Source organism: Podarcis tiliguerta, assembly GCF_965153285.1.
Source record: "Podarcis tiliguerta genome assembly, chromosome: 8".
NCBI lineage: Eukaryota > Metazoa > Chordata > Lepidosauria > Squamata > Lacertidae > Podarcis > Podarcis tiliguerta.
The window spans coordinates 58,261,975-58,279,539 of NC_139541.1; the positions used below are offsets into that span (position 1 = coordinate 58,261,975).

At 43.4% G+C, this 17,565-nt stretch overlaps 1 protein-coding gene across 1 annotated transcript; it reads left to right on the forward strand.

The window, feature by feature from the left end:
- The first annotated feature begins 7,314 nt into the window (after positions 1-7,314).
- LOC310683383 (gap junction beta-5 protein-like) lies at positions 7,315-15,127 on the forward strand. Its single transcript, XM_083453277.1, has 2 exons — positions 7,315-7,449; positions 12,565-15,127. Exon 2 carries the CDS (start codon positions 12,590-12,592, stop codon positions 13,439-13,441), a length of 852 nt encoding a protein of 283 aa, XP_083309403.1. The 5' UTR covers positions 7,315-7,449; positions 12,565-12,589; the 3' UTR covers positions 13,442-15,127.
- The last annotated feature ends 2,438 nt before the right edge of the window (positions 15,128-17,565 follow it).

Here is a 17,565-nt window from a genome sequence, read left to right on the forward strand (position 1 = left end):
AGCAGCAGGCTGGGGAAGGGACTGGAGTGCCTAAACTGTGACCCTCCAGATGTTGTGGTACTCTGGTAGCCCCAGCCAGAAAAGGCATGGGAGGGGAAAAGGATGATGGGAGTGTTGTACAGCAGCATTTGGAGGGCCCTGGTTTAGGCACCCCTTAATCAGAGTGTTGTGCCAAAGGCTTCACCCTTGCTTCTCCCTAAAAGAGCCACACCTATTGATGAGTCAGAATTCCGGGAAGGAAGTATGGCATCCTTTTAAAATATGGTTTTTCAAATTGACTTATGAAAGAGAACATTGCAGATATTTGATGGTGCTATGGTGGCACCCTGTGGCCAGAAAGGGAACACTATCTTCTCCAATGATGTGCTCCTTTTGAGAGGTGGTTCTATATGTTCCGTGATGAAAGGTAAAAATACAAAGGGCATATCTGCACCAGAAACACCAACTGGGTTTTTATGCTAAGGTAGCATACACATATACCTACATCCCTAGGGATTCTACTTTGGTGAAGGTGCTGAGTGTTCTCTGCTAGAAAGCACACATTTAAGCCCTTTCAGAACTGCAGTTCCCAGCATATGCTGGAAAGAAGGAACAACTGCTAAGCCAGTTGAAGTCTGCAGTGTAAATATGTATGTCCACAGAGGCAAGAAATGGACCAGTACTAAGAGACAGCTTTGCCATGGCACTGGAAGAAAGGGACATCTTTTTTTTAAAAAAAAAAGAAGGGAAATAGCCCATTGGAAGATCTTGCAACAATTTTAGTACTGAAACAAAGCAGGCCTGGCTTCCTGGAGAAAAGCAGGATGCAAGGGTAGCAAACAATAAATTTCTCCAAAGTCATTAACTATCAATGGAGATTGGCAGATGCCTTTTTTCTGACTCATATCACCGTTGGAATAATACCCTAATGCGTATAGCCAGTGCTTTTTTTCCTGGGTGTATGCAGCGGTATGCATACCCCTAAACATTTTGTGAATCTAAGTTTGGCCTCATTGAGGGACAGTATTTCAATGAGTAGGAGAATCAGAGTACACCTAAACATTTTTTCAGAAGAAGAAAAAAGCACTGCGTATAACAACTATCCATGGTGAACTTTAGCCATACCTCATGGAGAACGTATCTAGTCTGTCCATAAAGGAGGAATAATGGGTCACATTTCCCAGTCAATATACATAATCTCCCACTAGCCTTGCATATATATATGCAGGGTTTTGTACATTCTCCAGGCATTATGCATAATCTTCAAGGTGCATTGGGGAATGAGAACATTTCAAGTGCATTTTGTACATTTTTTAAGCAATGTGCATAATCTCCAACAGGCCTTAAGGAATGTGCTACCCTGACAGGGTCCTGTGCATTTTCTGGGTAATATACATAATCTCCAAGGCACCTCAGAAAATGCCCACACATCAGCAAAATTGTACACACTGCTTGATCAATATGCATAACTGCCAAGAAAATATGCCCCTGGTCTCCAATTCTTGGTTCCTTTTTTCTTTGGCTGTATGTTTTTTGCAACTTGTGACCTGTGATGGATTTCATGCTACTTTTAGTGGTCTTTCTTTGTAGCTTCCCAGGAATGTTTCCTGTAAAACCCTGGTGTCATTTATTTAGGAAATAACAGGTGAAATTGTACATATAAACCTCTGGCCATGCTGTAGCCATTTGGTTGGACTGATGGAAGCATCAACAACTGAGTAATAGTGGAGGACTTCTAAGACCTGGCAAGATTTTCCAGGATCTCCATTTATATTTGCAGATGATAAGGCCCCAAAATTTATGCATTGAAGCATTGGAGTCTCACCACAAGTGAGTTCCTGAACTTCTCAGTTCTGCTCAGGCATCACACACTGCAGGAAGATCAGGCATCCCTGAATGCTTCACTGGCAGCCCACTACAACTCTGTCTTCCACCGCATGAGTCCTTGCATACCAGTTCTCCCTCTGATAGACCAGCTAATGGTCAGTAGACAAAGCAGCTGAGCTGCAGCAGGACTTCTGTGTCTGATACCATTATATGAGCTTAGCATCTCAAAGTCTCAAAGCAATTCAAGCTCTGCCTTCTTAAAATGCCAGGATGGGGTAATCAACCCACTTGTGGGGGCAGCTTAGGGATGAAGGGGAGCAAACTTTCCCCAGAGGACTTTGGCCATCCATGAGAGAACATGGGAAAAGCAAGCACCACTAGTCTATAGAAAAACAAGAAGCACTTTTTGTTTGTTTTTTATAAGAAGCAATGAAGATCAGAATGGCATCATTCAAATGTTAGCAGGATCTTATCAAGCACCAGGAACATTGTGAAGTTGAAAAGCAACCCATCAAACACCTCCCTGTGATGCTTGTGCATACGGAAGACGAGGATGTGGCAGAGGGAAGGACTTCCTTAAGTCAAACTGCCAACTCCCAGATCCCAGGGCTTTTGAGAGGCCATTTCAACATCATTATTTGCACCACATTCCTCCTGGGACCAATGGAGCAGCAATTACAAAGAAATGGGTACCTGAATGCTGTTAGTTGCTAGCTGAGGAATGTGTTTTGCCCTCCACTTTTGAAAGCAGCCACGGACCCCTTGCAGCAGCTTGCAGAGGCCCTCTAATGGCACCCTGGAGGCACTCTCCTAGTGGGGGACCCTTGCAACCTGTAGAGGCTGCCGCACAAGACCACCAAGAGGCTCAGTGGTTTAGACCACAGTGTGACCCAGATCCCTTACAGGACCACCAAGCACTGGCTGAGAACTGGCCTTCTGTTTTTGATGCAGAGGCAATAGGATGGAACATGGTTGCTGCACGGTGCATAAACTATACATCATATGACTTTGTTGTCTTAGATCCAGCAAGATTTGGGAGCCTATGACAACCTGTCCCACTTCTACAGCAAACACACTTCAGTTCAGAGAACAATTGCCATGTTCATCAGAAAGGTCTGGGTTAACAATGCTAGGCCAGTCACCAGACACACATCCCTAAGAATGCAAGTCCCATGGTTATTCCAGGAATGCTCAGTACTGGGTTTGCTCAAGGTGAAATTGATGCACAATAAATCACCTTATAGGAAAGTGGTCATACGTAGAGATGGGTAGAATAAATTTCCTTAGGGAGGTGTGACATGGATCATTTGCAGATAGCCTTTAAAATTTGGCCAGGATGGCATGTGTCTCAGCCACTAGGACCCTGCAGTTGGGAGAGTCGCTTGTGGAATATCCTGTGGAAGGCCTTAACCCATGACATGGGCTGCTAATCTGAACATGGTTCCAGAATTGCAGGTGGCACGTTGGTGACTCTAAATTGGGACAATCTTTCTCTCTCCATAGGTGAGTTCCCGTGGGTTGATCAGTCATTAAGTGAGAGCTTTGCTAGCTTTTGGTAATTCTGCAATTGCTTTTAAAAATGAGGGACAAATATAGAATGTAGTTTTCCTGCAGACCAGTGTCTTAAAGAGTCTTGTGGTCCCTTAAAGACTAATAAATTGGTTATGGCATATGGTTTAATGGACTACAGTCCACAAATTGAGTTACTTATTACTATTATGTATGTAATTATCACACAGAGAAATCTTTTCCAAAGCCCAAAACAGATATATGTAATGACAGCATTTCTTTATATGTGTTTATTTTAACTATTTCTATATATGTAATATTTTGGGTTGCCCCAGGCAAGATAAAGTGACTGACAAATTTAATAATATTTTTTAAAGATGTTTTAATTAGTTCATATATGCAATTATTTAACTGTTTTTATTTATGGAATTGTTTTATACAGTGGTACCTCGGGTTACATACGCTTCACGTTACAGACTCTGCTAACCCAGAAATAGTGCTTCAGGTTAAGAACTTTGCTTCAGGATAAGAACAGAAATCATGCCCCGGCAGCACAGCGGCACCAGGAGGCCCCATTAGCTAAAGTGGTGCTTCAGGTTAAGAACAGTTTCAGGTTAAGAACGGACCTCCAGAATGAATTAAGTACTTAACCTGAGGTACCACTGTATATTAATCATCATCATCATACTTTCTCTACAGTAGGCTAAGCAATAAGTTTCAGGTAGCACTCTAATTTAGATTTACATTTAATCACCATATGCAAAGTGGCTGTTGTATTACTTGCAGTGGCACTTAAATCAGATTGAATGGAAACATTACAGACCCAAGCTCTGAAAATATGTTTATGAAAATATGTTTGCTTGCAGGAGGGTTTTTTATGCTTTGTTTTTTTGAGTACTCCAAGGAAACACCTACTCCGTATTAGATTTATTAGTCTTTAACTTATTTTGCATTTATATTATTGATTTGGGAACTGCAGCTGTAAGAGTTAGAGCTTGCTCTCCCCTTCTCCTTCCCATTCCTTTTTCCTTGTGTGCCATGACTTTTTAGATGGGTCTCTTAAAACTGGTGGGTTGGGGAGGCACTTACTGTAACAACTTCATGGTGAATACCAGCACCTTTTTTCTAGGGAGGGAAAAGGCACTGCCTGTATATATTATATAATACAAAAAAGCTATAAGGGGAAAAGGGTGGTGAGCAGTTCCCCCTCCTCATATTCCGACTACATGCTGTTTAGCTGTTTGGTGAGCTACTGATATTACAATTCAAGCAGGATAAGAGATTGTCCAGAGAAGTCGCATTGAACATGGTTTTTAAAAGATGGAAGTATTTCTATAGTTATAGTAAATTGCATAGCCTCAGTTCAAGGCTTTTGTGGCAAGGGTGTTTAAAGAAACTGAAGCCAAGAATTCTGCATCTGTTAAGGCATTGCTGTGGTTAATATGAATGATAAAGTAGCAATAAAGGGCTTTGGAAATAGATGGCTTCCCCCCACTGTTTATCCTTGAATGTATTGAAGAGTGGGCTTTTGGACCTTACTAAATCTTCTTGTTACACCACTGGAATCTAAAACGATCCCACTGCAGAGGTGAGTCAAGAGCCCTGAATTATTCAAGGGGTACTTTCTGCTGGTAGTGAGTCAAGGACCCTTAATTATTCAAGGGGTACTTTCTGCTCACTTTAGCTTTTAATTAACTTCTTACCATTCTTGAATGTGGTCTGACAGCCGGTAATATTCTTAGGCTAAGTTAAACTACACCATTTATTTATTTTTTATTAGTGAATATTTTTGGCATTGTTGAGAAACACTTCCCCTTTGCAGTAATGTTTAGCGCTCCTTTTTGGCATGAAAAACTGCAGACTGTATGATGCAAATCTTTAAAAAAAAGACTTAGAAACAGCTCTCAGAGGACTGGCCAACCTGCAATGCACTTTTTCAGGCTGAGAAAAAGTTAGCAACCCCTACCATTGATGCCTTTGAGGAATTTGCACACAGAGATTTGGAGAAAGTGGAAAGCCCTCGTCCCACTTTGGCGAGAACACCAGGGTGTTTATTCGTCTCTAGAGGTAGCTACATGCAAGAACACTGCAGAACAGCCCTGGGTGAAGTGTGGCAACAGGCATGCCAGCATCTCTTCCCAAAGATCCTTAATCCGATTGGTGTGGGAAGCAGTCGTGCTGAGGTAACTCACGATGCAGTTGCCAGAGGATTAACTGGTTGCCAGATGAGTAACTGGGACCTGTCAGGCCTGTGGCTGCAGGTCTGCCCTGGCTACCATTTTGTTTCCACATGCAAGTCATTGTGCCTTGACCTATAAAGTTCTGATTGGCTCAGACCCACAGTACCTGAAGGACAAATGCAAACGTTTCCAAAGTGTGTTTAAAAGATTGCAGCAGGTGGGCTTGGGGGGGGGGTGTTCCACAGTTAGGGTGCTAGAATAGAAAAGGCCCTGACTCCATCCACCATCAACAACAGCTGGAGCATGGTCTCAGCTGAGGATCTTAATGCAGGGGGGATTTTGTGTGGGAGTAGCTGGCTGGAGACTGGAGGCATAATTGATGGGAAGGCAGGATATAAATACCATTCCTTCTAATACTGTAAGGAAGGCAACTATGCCAACATTGCTGGAACCAAAATGGGACACTGAGCAAAAAGAGGGAGATATTGGCATGGTCTGCAACACCCTCCCACTTCAAATAAACTCAATGAGGATTAAGCATGTACAGTACCTCTAGAACTCATGGAATGTGGAGTGTTAGGGTTCATCCACACTTTTGCTTGATTCATATTCTGTGTACTGATCATATTGTGTACCGATTAATTCCCCCAGGTCTGAGAGCTTTTCTTGTGGTTCTGTGATTATGCCTTGAGAAAATCCAATCTCACCCATTGAACTGAACCTCGGTTTAAGCAAAATGTCTCTTCAGATTTCTCACGCATCTGAGAAGATCTGATTCAGTGAGAAGGATCAGAGTTTTGCAAGGCACAGCTATAGAACAACAGCAAAAGCTGTCTCAGACCTGGGGGAATTAATCAGTACACAATGCAATCAAAGTATGGCTCTAGTGAAAGTTTGGATGAGCCCTTACTTGGAAAAGAGAACTGGAAAACAGGACAGGGAGTTGAATGGTCTTCTTGAACTCCTTCACATTTTATAGTATCCTGAGGTGAACTTGAATGGATGGAGCATAGAACAGGAGTGCTCCTGTTAGGGGGTGAGCGGAACACCCTGCAACATTATAGCGGCTCTTGCATGTATAATATAATAGCAAATCCCAAGTCTGTTGTGTCATTATGCCTGTTAAACACTGGGCTTGAGCCCCAGGGAGTGGAGAAGGATCTCATTTGGTCTTGCTCCAGATATGTGGACTTGAGCTGCAGCTGCCATATTCTACACTTCTCTGAATTTTGCAGTGTCTACAATAATATGACCCTTCCAGGGAAACTGCATATAAAATATGTATTTTAGACAAAAAAAAGGGTATATAAAACATAGATTTGGGGGGAATTGTGTACAAAGCTGCACACAATTTAAATGCAGGTTTCGTGTGCACTCTTTGGGGCAGAATGGACACTAAGTACCGTATTTTTCCGTGTAGGTTTTTCTGCTAAATATAATGTCAAAAATTAGGGGGTGTTTTATACATGGGACCATCTCCCCCCCCCCTCCCCATTTTCTTAAATCTGTCCCCAAAAATAGGAGCTGTCTTATACATGGGGGTGTCTTATAGACGGAAAAATATGGTGCATACAAAACTGAGACACAGCAAAAAATAAAAGACCTGCTCTGTTCATCCCTCTCTGCTCTAGCCATAGGACTGGATGCCCAAATCACATTGGTTCTCTGCTGCTTATATGGAGGCCCTTGACATTTGCATGAGTACAGCTCTCTGCTTCCAGCAGTCTTGACAGGTAGCAGCAACCGAAGGTGTGCTGGAAAGCTCCACCCCGGAATGTGCCTTTTGGAGATTCCTCCTCCTCTGCCTCGTCCTCCTCCTCCTCCTCACTCCCAGAGTACTGGGAGGAGCCTTAGAGCTTTGATGCCCTTTAATTGGGAAAAAGGCTGTCTCAATGCTCCAGAAGGCGAGAGCGGATCAGGAAAAGGCCTGCAAGGAAGCTGGAATTCCTACCAGGTAAGTGTGTTCATTTGTTTTTCCTCACCATTGTGGGCTGAACTGCAACAAGAATGCCTTTTGCAAAAGGTTTTAAAGGTGTTCACTGTAAGGTGGGGACCACAACCTGGTGGGAAGATGTTGCTGCTAGGCAGACAATACTAGGTGGACCTATGCCTCCTGACATGCCTCCCTGTGTTCCTGTGGGACATGTGCCACAAAAGTCAGGCTGACTATTAGCCAAGGTAAATCTGGGCTTCAGTGGTCGAGATCAGATTTGTAACGTTTGAAATGGCAGCCACTGACACTACCCTGAAAGCCTTCCCCTCACCGAAGAACCACAGAAGCCCCCCTTATCTCGGGAGAGGAATACAGGAGTTCGCAAACCAAAAGATGCGACTCCGAGGCAAACTCAAGCCCAGGCACCCCTTGTGCTTGAAATTAAGCACCTCCTGTAAAAGCAGAGTCTCAGGTTGCATCTGGAATTTCGTAACAAAATATGCAGGCTTAATAGTTTCATATATATAATAGGCGGGGTGAGAGAATGTTGTTGTTGTTTTTCTCATCTGTAGTGTCTATGAAGATCTCGGGCTCTTGTGAATGTTGTGCTCGCCTTGTGGGGAAGTGTTAATTCATCTTTTTAATTCATTCATGTGCAGCAGATCCCCGTGAAATTCTTGTCAAATGACAAAGTGACAACACTCAGAACCTTATGGTCCCCGGTATTTTTTCAAATGATCTTTGAGAGCTGGGAGGAGGAGCCAGTGCTTTGCTAATATATCATTTTAACATTACAGGAAATGTCAAGAGTTGGTTTTACAGCTTTAAAAAAAAAAAAAAGACTAATCAGGGAAAATAAAATGCTGCAGAGACAGAATTCATTGAGAGCAGAAATGTTGATCACAATAGTTTGAAGATCAAGTGATCACTATCTGTGCTTCCGTATGGAAGGTATATTTAAAAAACAAAGTTTGTGCAGAGCATATGGGCTGGATCCAGAATAGGTTAGTTGGACTTAGGTTCTATTGAAATCAATGCAACAAAATTCGTCATGGCTTAACCAGGCACAGCAATCTGGGGGAGTCCTGTAGCTCAGTGGACGTCATCTGTTGCATGCAGAAAATTCTCCAAGATTTCAGGAAGAGTCCAAATCCCTTCAAATTTGTGTGTAAATATAATGAGCTTCCCCCACCGCACTAGCTAACCTAAGCTGCAAGTTTCATCCTATTCTCAAGCAAATAACACCTCACTGGTAAGAGACAGAAGGATAATCACGGGGGGGGGGGGACTTCTAGCATCAAGGAAGACAAAATTGAGGTTCTTGGGGGTGCTGAAGAGCATCATTTCATGCAGGTGAGCATGGGATTTGCAGATTCCCGTGTCCTTTGAACTGGACTGTGGGATCAGGGAAATTTAGAAAGTCCATACTCCCCAGCCTTTCCTGTCTAAGGCACCCATTTCCAATAAGTTTTTGTTACTTGGAAAGGGTATGGGATGAAGTGCCAAATGGGATGTTTTTCAGTGTTTTCTACAGATACTACAAGTATTTTGAAAGAAAATGAAACAAAACAAAACAAAAAAGCAAGCCAAGAGAAGTTGGGGGGGGGGCAAACGGACACTGAAAGAAAGGGAGGGAGGGAATTCACTGCTACTACTACAAAATTTCTTTACAAGGATTGTAAAAAAAATGAAGCAGATACACAGAAGAAATGCATGCTAGTTACACAGAAACTCTATCCCAACATAATCAGATGGAGATGGGGGAGAAATTGATTCAGCTTCCATGTTAATGTGAACCTACCTAATCTGCACTTCCTGAACCAATAAGAAAAAGGCAAATGCAGCTGTCTCTTGAAATTTGCACTTATCTGAATTTTACAGTTGTTCAACAGCCAAAAACAGCATGCACAAGGTACACACAAAATTCCATATGTTAGTGAAAATAGCTTACAAACATGCATCATATTTGGGGGAATGGTTTGCAAAAATGTGGACATTAGAGAAAATTGCATACAAAAATGAGGACATTTAGAGAAATGTGGATGAAATTATACAGGGATTTTTCACACACGCATACATACACACTGCTGCAGAAATTAGCCATACTACAACTATAAAAATGAGGAACTAGGAAAAACCAAAATGGACAGATTTGCCCATCCTATCATAAGGGCAGATTAACAGCATCACGCCCTAAGCACCCAGGGGGCTAATCTTGGCTGTGGTTAGAAACAAAATTATAAAAATGGAAAGTTTGTCTGATCTAGCATGGCAACTCTTGTGCTGTGCTTTTAGTGCTAGGTCTGTGATGAATTAGTAAACCTTGGCCAATCGTACAGATTAAAGATGAATCATCTTTGTGTCAGTGTTCCTGCAAAGACATTTTTTGTTCCAGTTTCTCAGTCTCCATTTGGCTTTCTAGAAGAGATGCTTGAGAAAGGGGAGCATCAGACAGCATGTTAATGCTCTTATAAACTTTAATCAGCCTCCCTCTCTACTCCTCCACCTTGAATCCATCCCAAAGGCACCTGGACCCATTCCCTCTAGGCTGCTCTAAATGCCTTACTTTCTTCAGTACAGGCTTTCAGTTCACATGCAGCTCTTTGAGGACTTCAAAGAGCAGCAGCTGTTCAGAAAGTGTGATTTAAGTAGGTATAGCTTTAAATGCAAATAGAACCAAATTTCTCCTTGACCCCTATGTTCAACCCTAAGTTCATGTATTAGTAGTTTGGCCATATCTTCTCTACAAAGCTGTCTAGTCAAAGAAGATGAAGAAACCCCAAGGAGGGGGGGGGATAAGGGCCTTGAATTTGCCCATCTATAATATTTGTTCAGCAGCCACATAAGTTTCCTAGTCCCAAGTCTTCCACACAATGGTGCAATGTATTGTATTCCTGATTAATTATTTGCATCTATGTAAACTGGTGATTTCCCATCTGATGTTGTGTTTCCTCTTTTTTGGCATTGCGTAAGTTGCCATCATAGGAGATGGCAGGTCTCCGTCATTTCAAAAGCAAATGGAGACGCTCTTGAGAACTCGCAGCACCCCAGTCTCATACCAGAGTTCACCACCGGGCATCTTCCTTGCACACACAAACACACACACACACTTTATTTACTGCAGCAGTTAGCAGTTCTTGCCCCTTTGGGAGATGAGGGCAGGGTGGATAGATTGTGGTTTCTTTCTAGCCTGTACGGACATGTTGCTAGCTTAGGCAAAACATATGACATCCATATGGGGGAGAGGCATATGGTGTGGGGGTGGGGAAAAGTATTGGGTGTTTAAATTGCTATGCATGTTTTCTAACCTTGGCTCTTTAATCATTTGTAATCTGTGGTGAGGGGAGTGGCACAGCTGAACCCAAAAAGTTTATTTTATTTGCATATCCATTTCATTTATATACAAGCTTTTTGCCAAGGCACCCAAGGCAATTTACAGTTTTAAAGGACTAGAGCAAATTATATTCTAAGTGTTGTAAGTAGCTGGGCCAAATCCCCTCAGTTTCCTCGATCATCCATTCATTTCCACAGAAACTTCATCCAAGATTCTTCAGCAGGGGTGGGAGAATCTTGTTGCTTTTTTGATGAAGTCATTGAAGAGTTGGGAAAGGCTCAGAAAAGTACCACCAAAATGATCAAGGGGAGGGAATGACTTCCCTGTGAAGAAATGTTGCAGTGTCTTGAACAGGGCCAGATTTAGGTTTGATGAGGCCCTAAGCTACTGAAGGTAATGGAGCCCTTTATATGTCAACAACTAATTGTGGCTGGTTTTTGTGTTGGATATATGCTATATGGTAATTTATGGACCTAACAGGTATCTAAAGCCATTTGCACATAACAAAATATGTATTTTATCAAAGTAATTGTCTTTTTCCCCCTTTAATTTTTTTTCAGGGGCCCAAGAGAGTGGGGCCCTAAACTATAGCTTGTTTAGCTTATACATAGATCCAGCACTGGTCTTGAACTTCTTAGTTTAGTGAAAAAAGCAAATAAGAAGTGGTATGATAGAAGTTTAGAAAAACCGTGCATGGCATGGAGAAAGTGGATAGACAAAAGTTTTTATTCCTCTCTCATAACACCGGAACTCATGGACATCCAGCAAAGCTGTATGTTGGAAGATTTAGGACAGATAAAAGAAAGTCCCTCTTCACACAGTGCATAGTTAAACTATGGCACTAGCTCCTCCAGAAGGCAGTGAAGTCCAACAACTGGGATGGCTTTAAAAGAGGATTAGACAGATTCATGGAGGAAAGGGCTACTAGCCATTATGGCTAAGCTCTACCTCCACAGCTGGATGCTGTAATGCTTCTGGATACCAGCTGCTGGAAACTACAGGAGGGGAGAGTTCTCTTGTGCTCATATTTCGCTTGCCGGTTTCACACAGGCATCTGGTTGGCCACTGCAAGAACAGGATGCTGGGTCACTGGTTCACTGATCCAGTGGGCTGTTCTTATAGGGGATTTAAGCAAACATCGTCCTTAACTAGAAATAATGGTCCTAAACATAATCATCAACTTTATGGTGGGGGTCTTAGGGGTAGCACTTACTCTGCCTCCCAATTCAGTTTGGGAGGCAGAGGAAACCCCAATCCCATGATCCCCAGCAGGTGATGAAGCTCATCAGCAAGCACTAGAGTGATACTCTCTGCAGCCTCTATCAAGCACTCTCTGTCACCAGGACCAATTCTTCTTCTCAAGGTTGAGAGGTATGGCTGGCAACAGGTCAGTGTGGACAAGAAGCAGCAGTAAATACTAGTCCCAAACGATATGGGAGAAATTGGAGCAGTTTGTGACAGGCCATCAAAGTCCCCCAATTCCACACTTACCCCATTGTTAGTTGTAACATGTTGCTGAATTTGGAAGTAAAGCTTTTATCTCAAACAGCTATGAACCTTCATGGTAGATGATCAAACCTAGCAGGCATTGCAGAATGGGTCTAGAAAGATAGCCTGCAGATGAAATGGTTTGAGAGTAATCCTGAAGGGGGAGGGGAGGGGCTTAGGTTATTTTGGTTCCATGCAGCGAATCAGGTCTAGGGGTGAGGTGTTGTTGACAACCTATCTATACGGTGTTTCTTTATACTCATACAGGCAACATCAGGGTGTTACAATATTTCTATCTTCTCATGTCTTTTCAGGAACTGGAAGTAGAAACCAGAGGCCATGAACTGGGGAAGCTTTCAAGGGCTCCTGACCGGAGTGAATAAATATTCCACAGCCTTTGGACGTATTTGGCTCTCAGTGGTCTTCATCTTCCGGCTTCTAGTCTACATAGTGGCAGCTGAGAAGGTTTGGGGAGATGACCAGAAGGATTTTGACTGCAACACTAAGCAGCCAGGCTGCCCAAATGTCTGCTATGACCATTACTTCCCAATCTCCCACATCCGCCTCTGGGCCCTACAGCTCATTCTGGTTACCTGTCCTTCCCTGCTGGTAATCATGCATGTTGCCTACCTGGAAGCCAAACTAGAAAAACATAAGAAGAAGGTTGGGGCAGACTATGCACTGCGCTATCCTCCTGGCAAGAAGCGTGGAGGCTTGTGGTGGACCTATTTCTTGAGCCTCATTTTCAAGTCTGCTGTGGACATTATATTCCTCTACATCTTCTACCATGTGTTCCCAAACTACACACTCCCCAATGTGGTGAAATGCTCCCTTGATCCTTGTCCCAACACTGTAGACTGCTACATAGCTAAGCCCACAGAGAAGAACATCTTCACCCTTTTCATGATCAGCACAGCCTGCGTTTGCATCCTCCTCAGCCTCCTTGAAGCCTTCTACCTCGTTGGGAAACGATGTAAGGAGCACCTCCAAGCCAGGAGTGAAAGCCACAGGAGGCAGGACAGTGAAGTATTCATTATGAAGAAAGACCCTTCCTCCCTGCCCCCCGGTAAACATAACCCAAATGAAATAGGTCTGGAGGCATTCAATAGTACCGACTATAAGCCTTCTCCCTTCAACTTCACATCCTGCCCACCTCAGACAGCTCTGACCTCTAAAACAGCACCATCATAAGCAACCCTTAAATCCTGGGGAACTGGGTAATGGAAACCTTATACAGAACTAATATTACCTACTTTTCATATCAGCACTTTCTTTTAGGCAGGACATGGATGTGATGTATGAGAGGGAGAGAGGGATGGCCTTTGTCCGACACTCACCTAATTCAGACTGTTCAGTTTTCTGATATACGTACTGATCAAAGAAGTCTATATTAAATGGTCATATCCAAATTCCCTGGTTCTTGCAATTAATTCGATCTAAACCACTTACTGTTTGCATATTGTGGACGTGTACTACTTACACGTTGCAGATTGCACTATTTCTGTCCAGTCCAGTTTTCAAAAACCTACCCACCACCACAACTGAAGGTGGCTGGCACACTTGGTCTTGACTGCTGAGATTCACACACACACAGAGAGAGAGAGAGAGAGAGAGAGGGAACCAAGTCAGTTCAAAGACAGGGATGAGTTTCTTCCAGCCATCATGCCAAAGTAACAAGATGTACTGAGTGTAAAGCTGTCAGTCAAAACTATCCCCAAGTGCCTGACAGAATAAGTGCATTTGACCAGTTTCCTGGAATGACGAAGTTTCATAGCCTGGTGAACTCCCTGGAAAGTGAAATCCCTTCTCAGCTATGAAGTTTACTGTGTAACCTTGATTCTTCCTGTCACTCTCTCTCAGTCCAAACTACCTTGCTGCATTGTTGAGGAGATAAAATGTGAGACTTGCTTCCCTGAGCACCTTAGAGGAAAGGTGAGATAAAACTGAACACAAATCATATCCCCCAAAGCAGGGGGAGGGAGAGAGAGAACGATAAGGGGAAAGGTGACTACAGGATGAATACAGAACTCAAGCCTATAAAATGAAAATGCTGATATTTGAAGCACAGGTGCCCATATCCATAGATTAGTGAGAATTACCACAGATTCAGAATAAAATTGGATTAGGTGGGGTTTGTTTTTTTTCTTGTTTCCCTTTGTTTCATCAAGCATTGATTTGAAATCAATAAGCGGTATTCAACAAAGTTTTATGCAAAATAGACCTACTGAAATTAATGGACCTGAGGAACATCGTGTTTATTAATCTCAGTGGTCTACTCTGAGAAAGACTGAGTTCAATGCCACCTGATTTGAGTCTTGGGAGATTCTCATTCATATTTGGATATGCCCATCTGTGTCCAGGAATGGCTGACATGATAGAGTGGTGCCCAACGACCAACCTACCAACAGTGGCATTGCTGCCCCTTACCTGCACTGTATAGAGATGGACCAGGGTGGCAGTGAGACTGGGGTTGTGTGGGCAGAAGCGCCAGATTGGCACCATCAATACACCTGAACTGCCCCAACCTTGCTGCCCCCGTGCCTCATCCAGGTAAGCAGAGCAACCCCGATGTTGGAACGGTGGCTCCATGGCACCACCCCACCATCTGAGCCATTCATGATTTATCGTTTTGTTATTGCACTATTGTTGTAAATGCTGGTTGGGGAGGTGAAAGGGGTAATAGCTTTTTCTTTTCCTGCCTATCTTCCATGTCACATCTTATCTCCAGATTCTGTACCGCACAATACAGCTGTGACTTTTGAATGTAGACAGACAAGTGCCTTATCAGTTAAAATGCAAGCAGAACAAAGAGGTGGGGGAAAAGGTGTATGTGTTATATTGAGATGTTCAATAAAATGTGAATAATAATTTTAAAAATTCCCGTTGGGCATTTTATTTATTGATGTGTTGCATTTATACCTCAGCAGAACTCAAGGTAGTATGCGTGGGTCTCCCAGCAGTGGTGTGGGGCATGAAATTTCCTATTTCATAAATTGATTAGTATTAATGAAAGCACTTTGTTATGCAGCTCATAGCTAAACTATGGAATACACTCTTACAAGAGGCCACCAACTTGGATGACTAAAAGATTAGACATTCATGGTGGATGAGGCAATTGATGGCTATTAGCCCTGGTGGCTATTTCCTACCTCCTGTGTTGGAGGCAGCATGCCTCTGAATATCAGCAGCATAGAATCACAGGTGGACCAAGAGCTGCTACACTCAGGTTCTGAATGTGGGCTTCCCATAGGCTTCTGACTGGCTACTGCAAGAACAGGACGCAGGTGCAAATGGGCTTCTGGCCTCAGCCAGCTGCTTTTTCCTTTGTGTGAGTTCCTAGGCCAGTTGAAGACCTAGTATTAGGCAAGCTTGGTAGTATAAAAGTTGTAATTAATGTTTTTCAGGTAGTTATCCCTAGCAAGTGTGTCAGGTAATACGTGTATGTCCTTCATTTGCATTTGTAAATGGTGGGGTGGGGGAATAGAAATTACATATATATAATTTTACAACATCAGGGTTAGATGTCATTAGGATCCATGTTGGGCATCAAGGGCCCTTGACATGGTATCACAGAAGGGCCCACACTCTCCAGCACACATCTTCTTCTTTGGCGATCACTCATAGTCGAGTAAGGTTGTCTTCCACTAACACGGTCTTAGCGGTGTGTCTGTAGGTGACTGTGGAGGCCAATTCTGGATCCACACAACCTTCCACATTGAGGACTTAGGTTTCCAGGTGGGAGCTGATCATGGTGAGAGTTTGCCAAATGTGCCTTCCTCTTAGCTCATTTCTCCCTTTTGTCCTGAGTTTGAGTGTCTTCAAAGTCCATGACACCTTTGGTAAAGGCTGTTCTCCAATAGGAGCGCTCGCAGGCCAGTGTTTCTCAATCGCCGGTGTTTATACCACATTTTGTTAGATTTGCCTTGAGAGAGACTTTAAACCTCTTTTGCTGACCCCTCCCCTAATGCAGTTGCACTGGGTCACTGGGATGCTGCTGCTGCTGCTGCTGGTGGTGGTGGTGGTAGCAACACCATTCACCATCCTCACTGTTGGGTCCTGGGCAAGCAATTTAGCAGTGGGTGAATGACAAAACTACTTCTGAAAGGCCGAAAACAGCAGTACCGCCCATGGCTACAACTCCTGACAAGGGCCCCAGTGGGGAAGGGTAGGGAGCTTTGGCACTCATTCCTTTGGAATGCATGGGAAGCCCCTCCCACTTTTGGAGGGGAACACAGAGGTGTTTGTGCATCCCCGGAAGTAGCTACACCCCAGAACATTCCCCAACAGTGTTGTTGAAGTGAGGATGTGCAGTGTGGGAGAATAGGGTGCTGGTGGCTCCTCCCAGATAATCTCAAAATTGATATGGGAAGCAGTTGTGTGGAGATACATTGACATACAGTTGTGAAGTTCTTGACTAAGCTACTACAGTGGTACCTCAGGTTAAGAACTTAATTCATTCTGGAGGTCCGTTCTTAACCTGAAACTGTTCTTAATCTGAGGTACCACTTTAGCTAATGGGGCCTCCCGCTGCCACCTCGGCACAATTTCTGTTCTCATCCTGAAGCAAAGTTCTTAACCTGAGGTACTATTTCTGTGTTAGCGGAGTCTGTAACCTGAAGCGTCTGTAACCAGAGGTACCACTGTATTTCCTTTACCATAAGCAAGTCAAAGTGTGGGTCTTAACCTTTAAAGCTCTAGTGTGCTTGTTTATTTAACAAAATGTATGTACCGCTTGTTCTCTCAATGATAATTTTTTCATTTAAAAGACAGCAACATAGCTGCCTAACAAATGAGGCTGGGGAAGGGAGAGGGCTCCACAGCCTTGGTGTCAGTGTAGAAAAGGCCCTGACTCCACCTGCCATTCTTAACGTGAGAGAACCTGCAGATTGGCCTCAGCCAAAGATCTTAACACAGGGGCTGTTTCATATGTGAACAGGTGATCCCTTGGAAACCTTGACCCCAGGCCATTTAGAGCTTTATATATCAAACAAGCCAGCAGCTTGAATTGCATGTTTGCTTGGTTGCTGTTGCTGTTCTTGTTGTAACTATTTGCTATAGGCTGCTGTGATGGCAGGGTCAATGCTAATGGAAAAGCAGGATATAAACCCCAGTCCTCCTAATGCTGAAAAGGAGGCACCTGTGCCAACCTGAACCAAAACAGGTCACAGAGAAACAAGAGAGAGATATCAGCATCTCAGGGAAACTCCAAGGTTCACAGAGATACAAAATGACGACACCTCCTTGAAATAAACCCAATGAGGATTGAGCATGCTCAGTGGTCTCTAGAACCCAGGGCCTGTGGAGTGTTAGTTAGA

Excerpts from the sequence above, each read along its gene's own strand:
- LOC310683383 (XM_083453277.1), top strand. The coding sequence starts at position 12,590 with ATGAACTGGGGAAGCTTTCAAGGGCTCCTGACCGGAGTGAATAAATAT.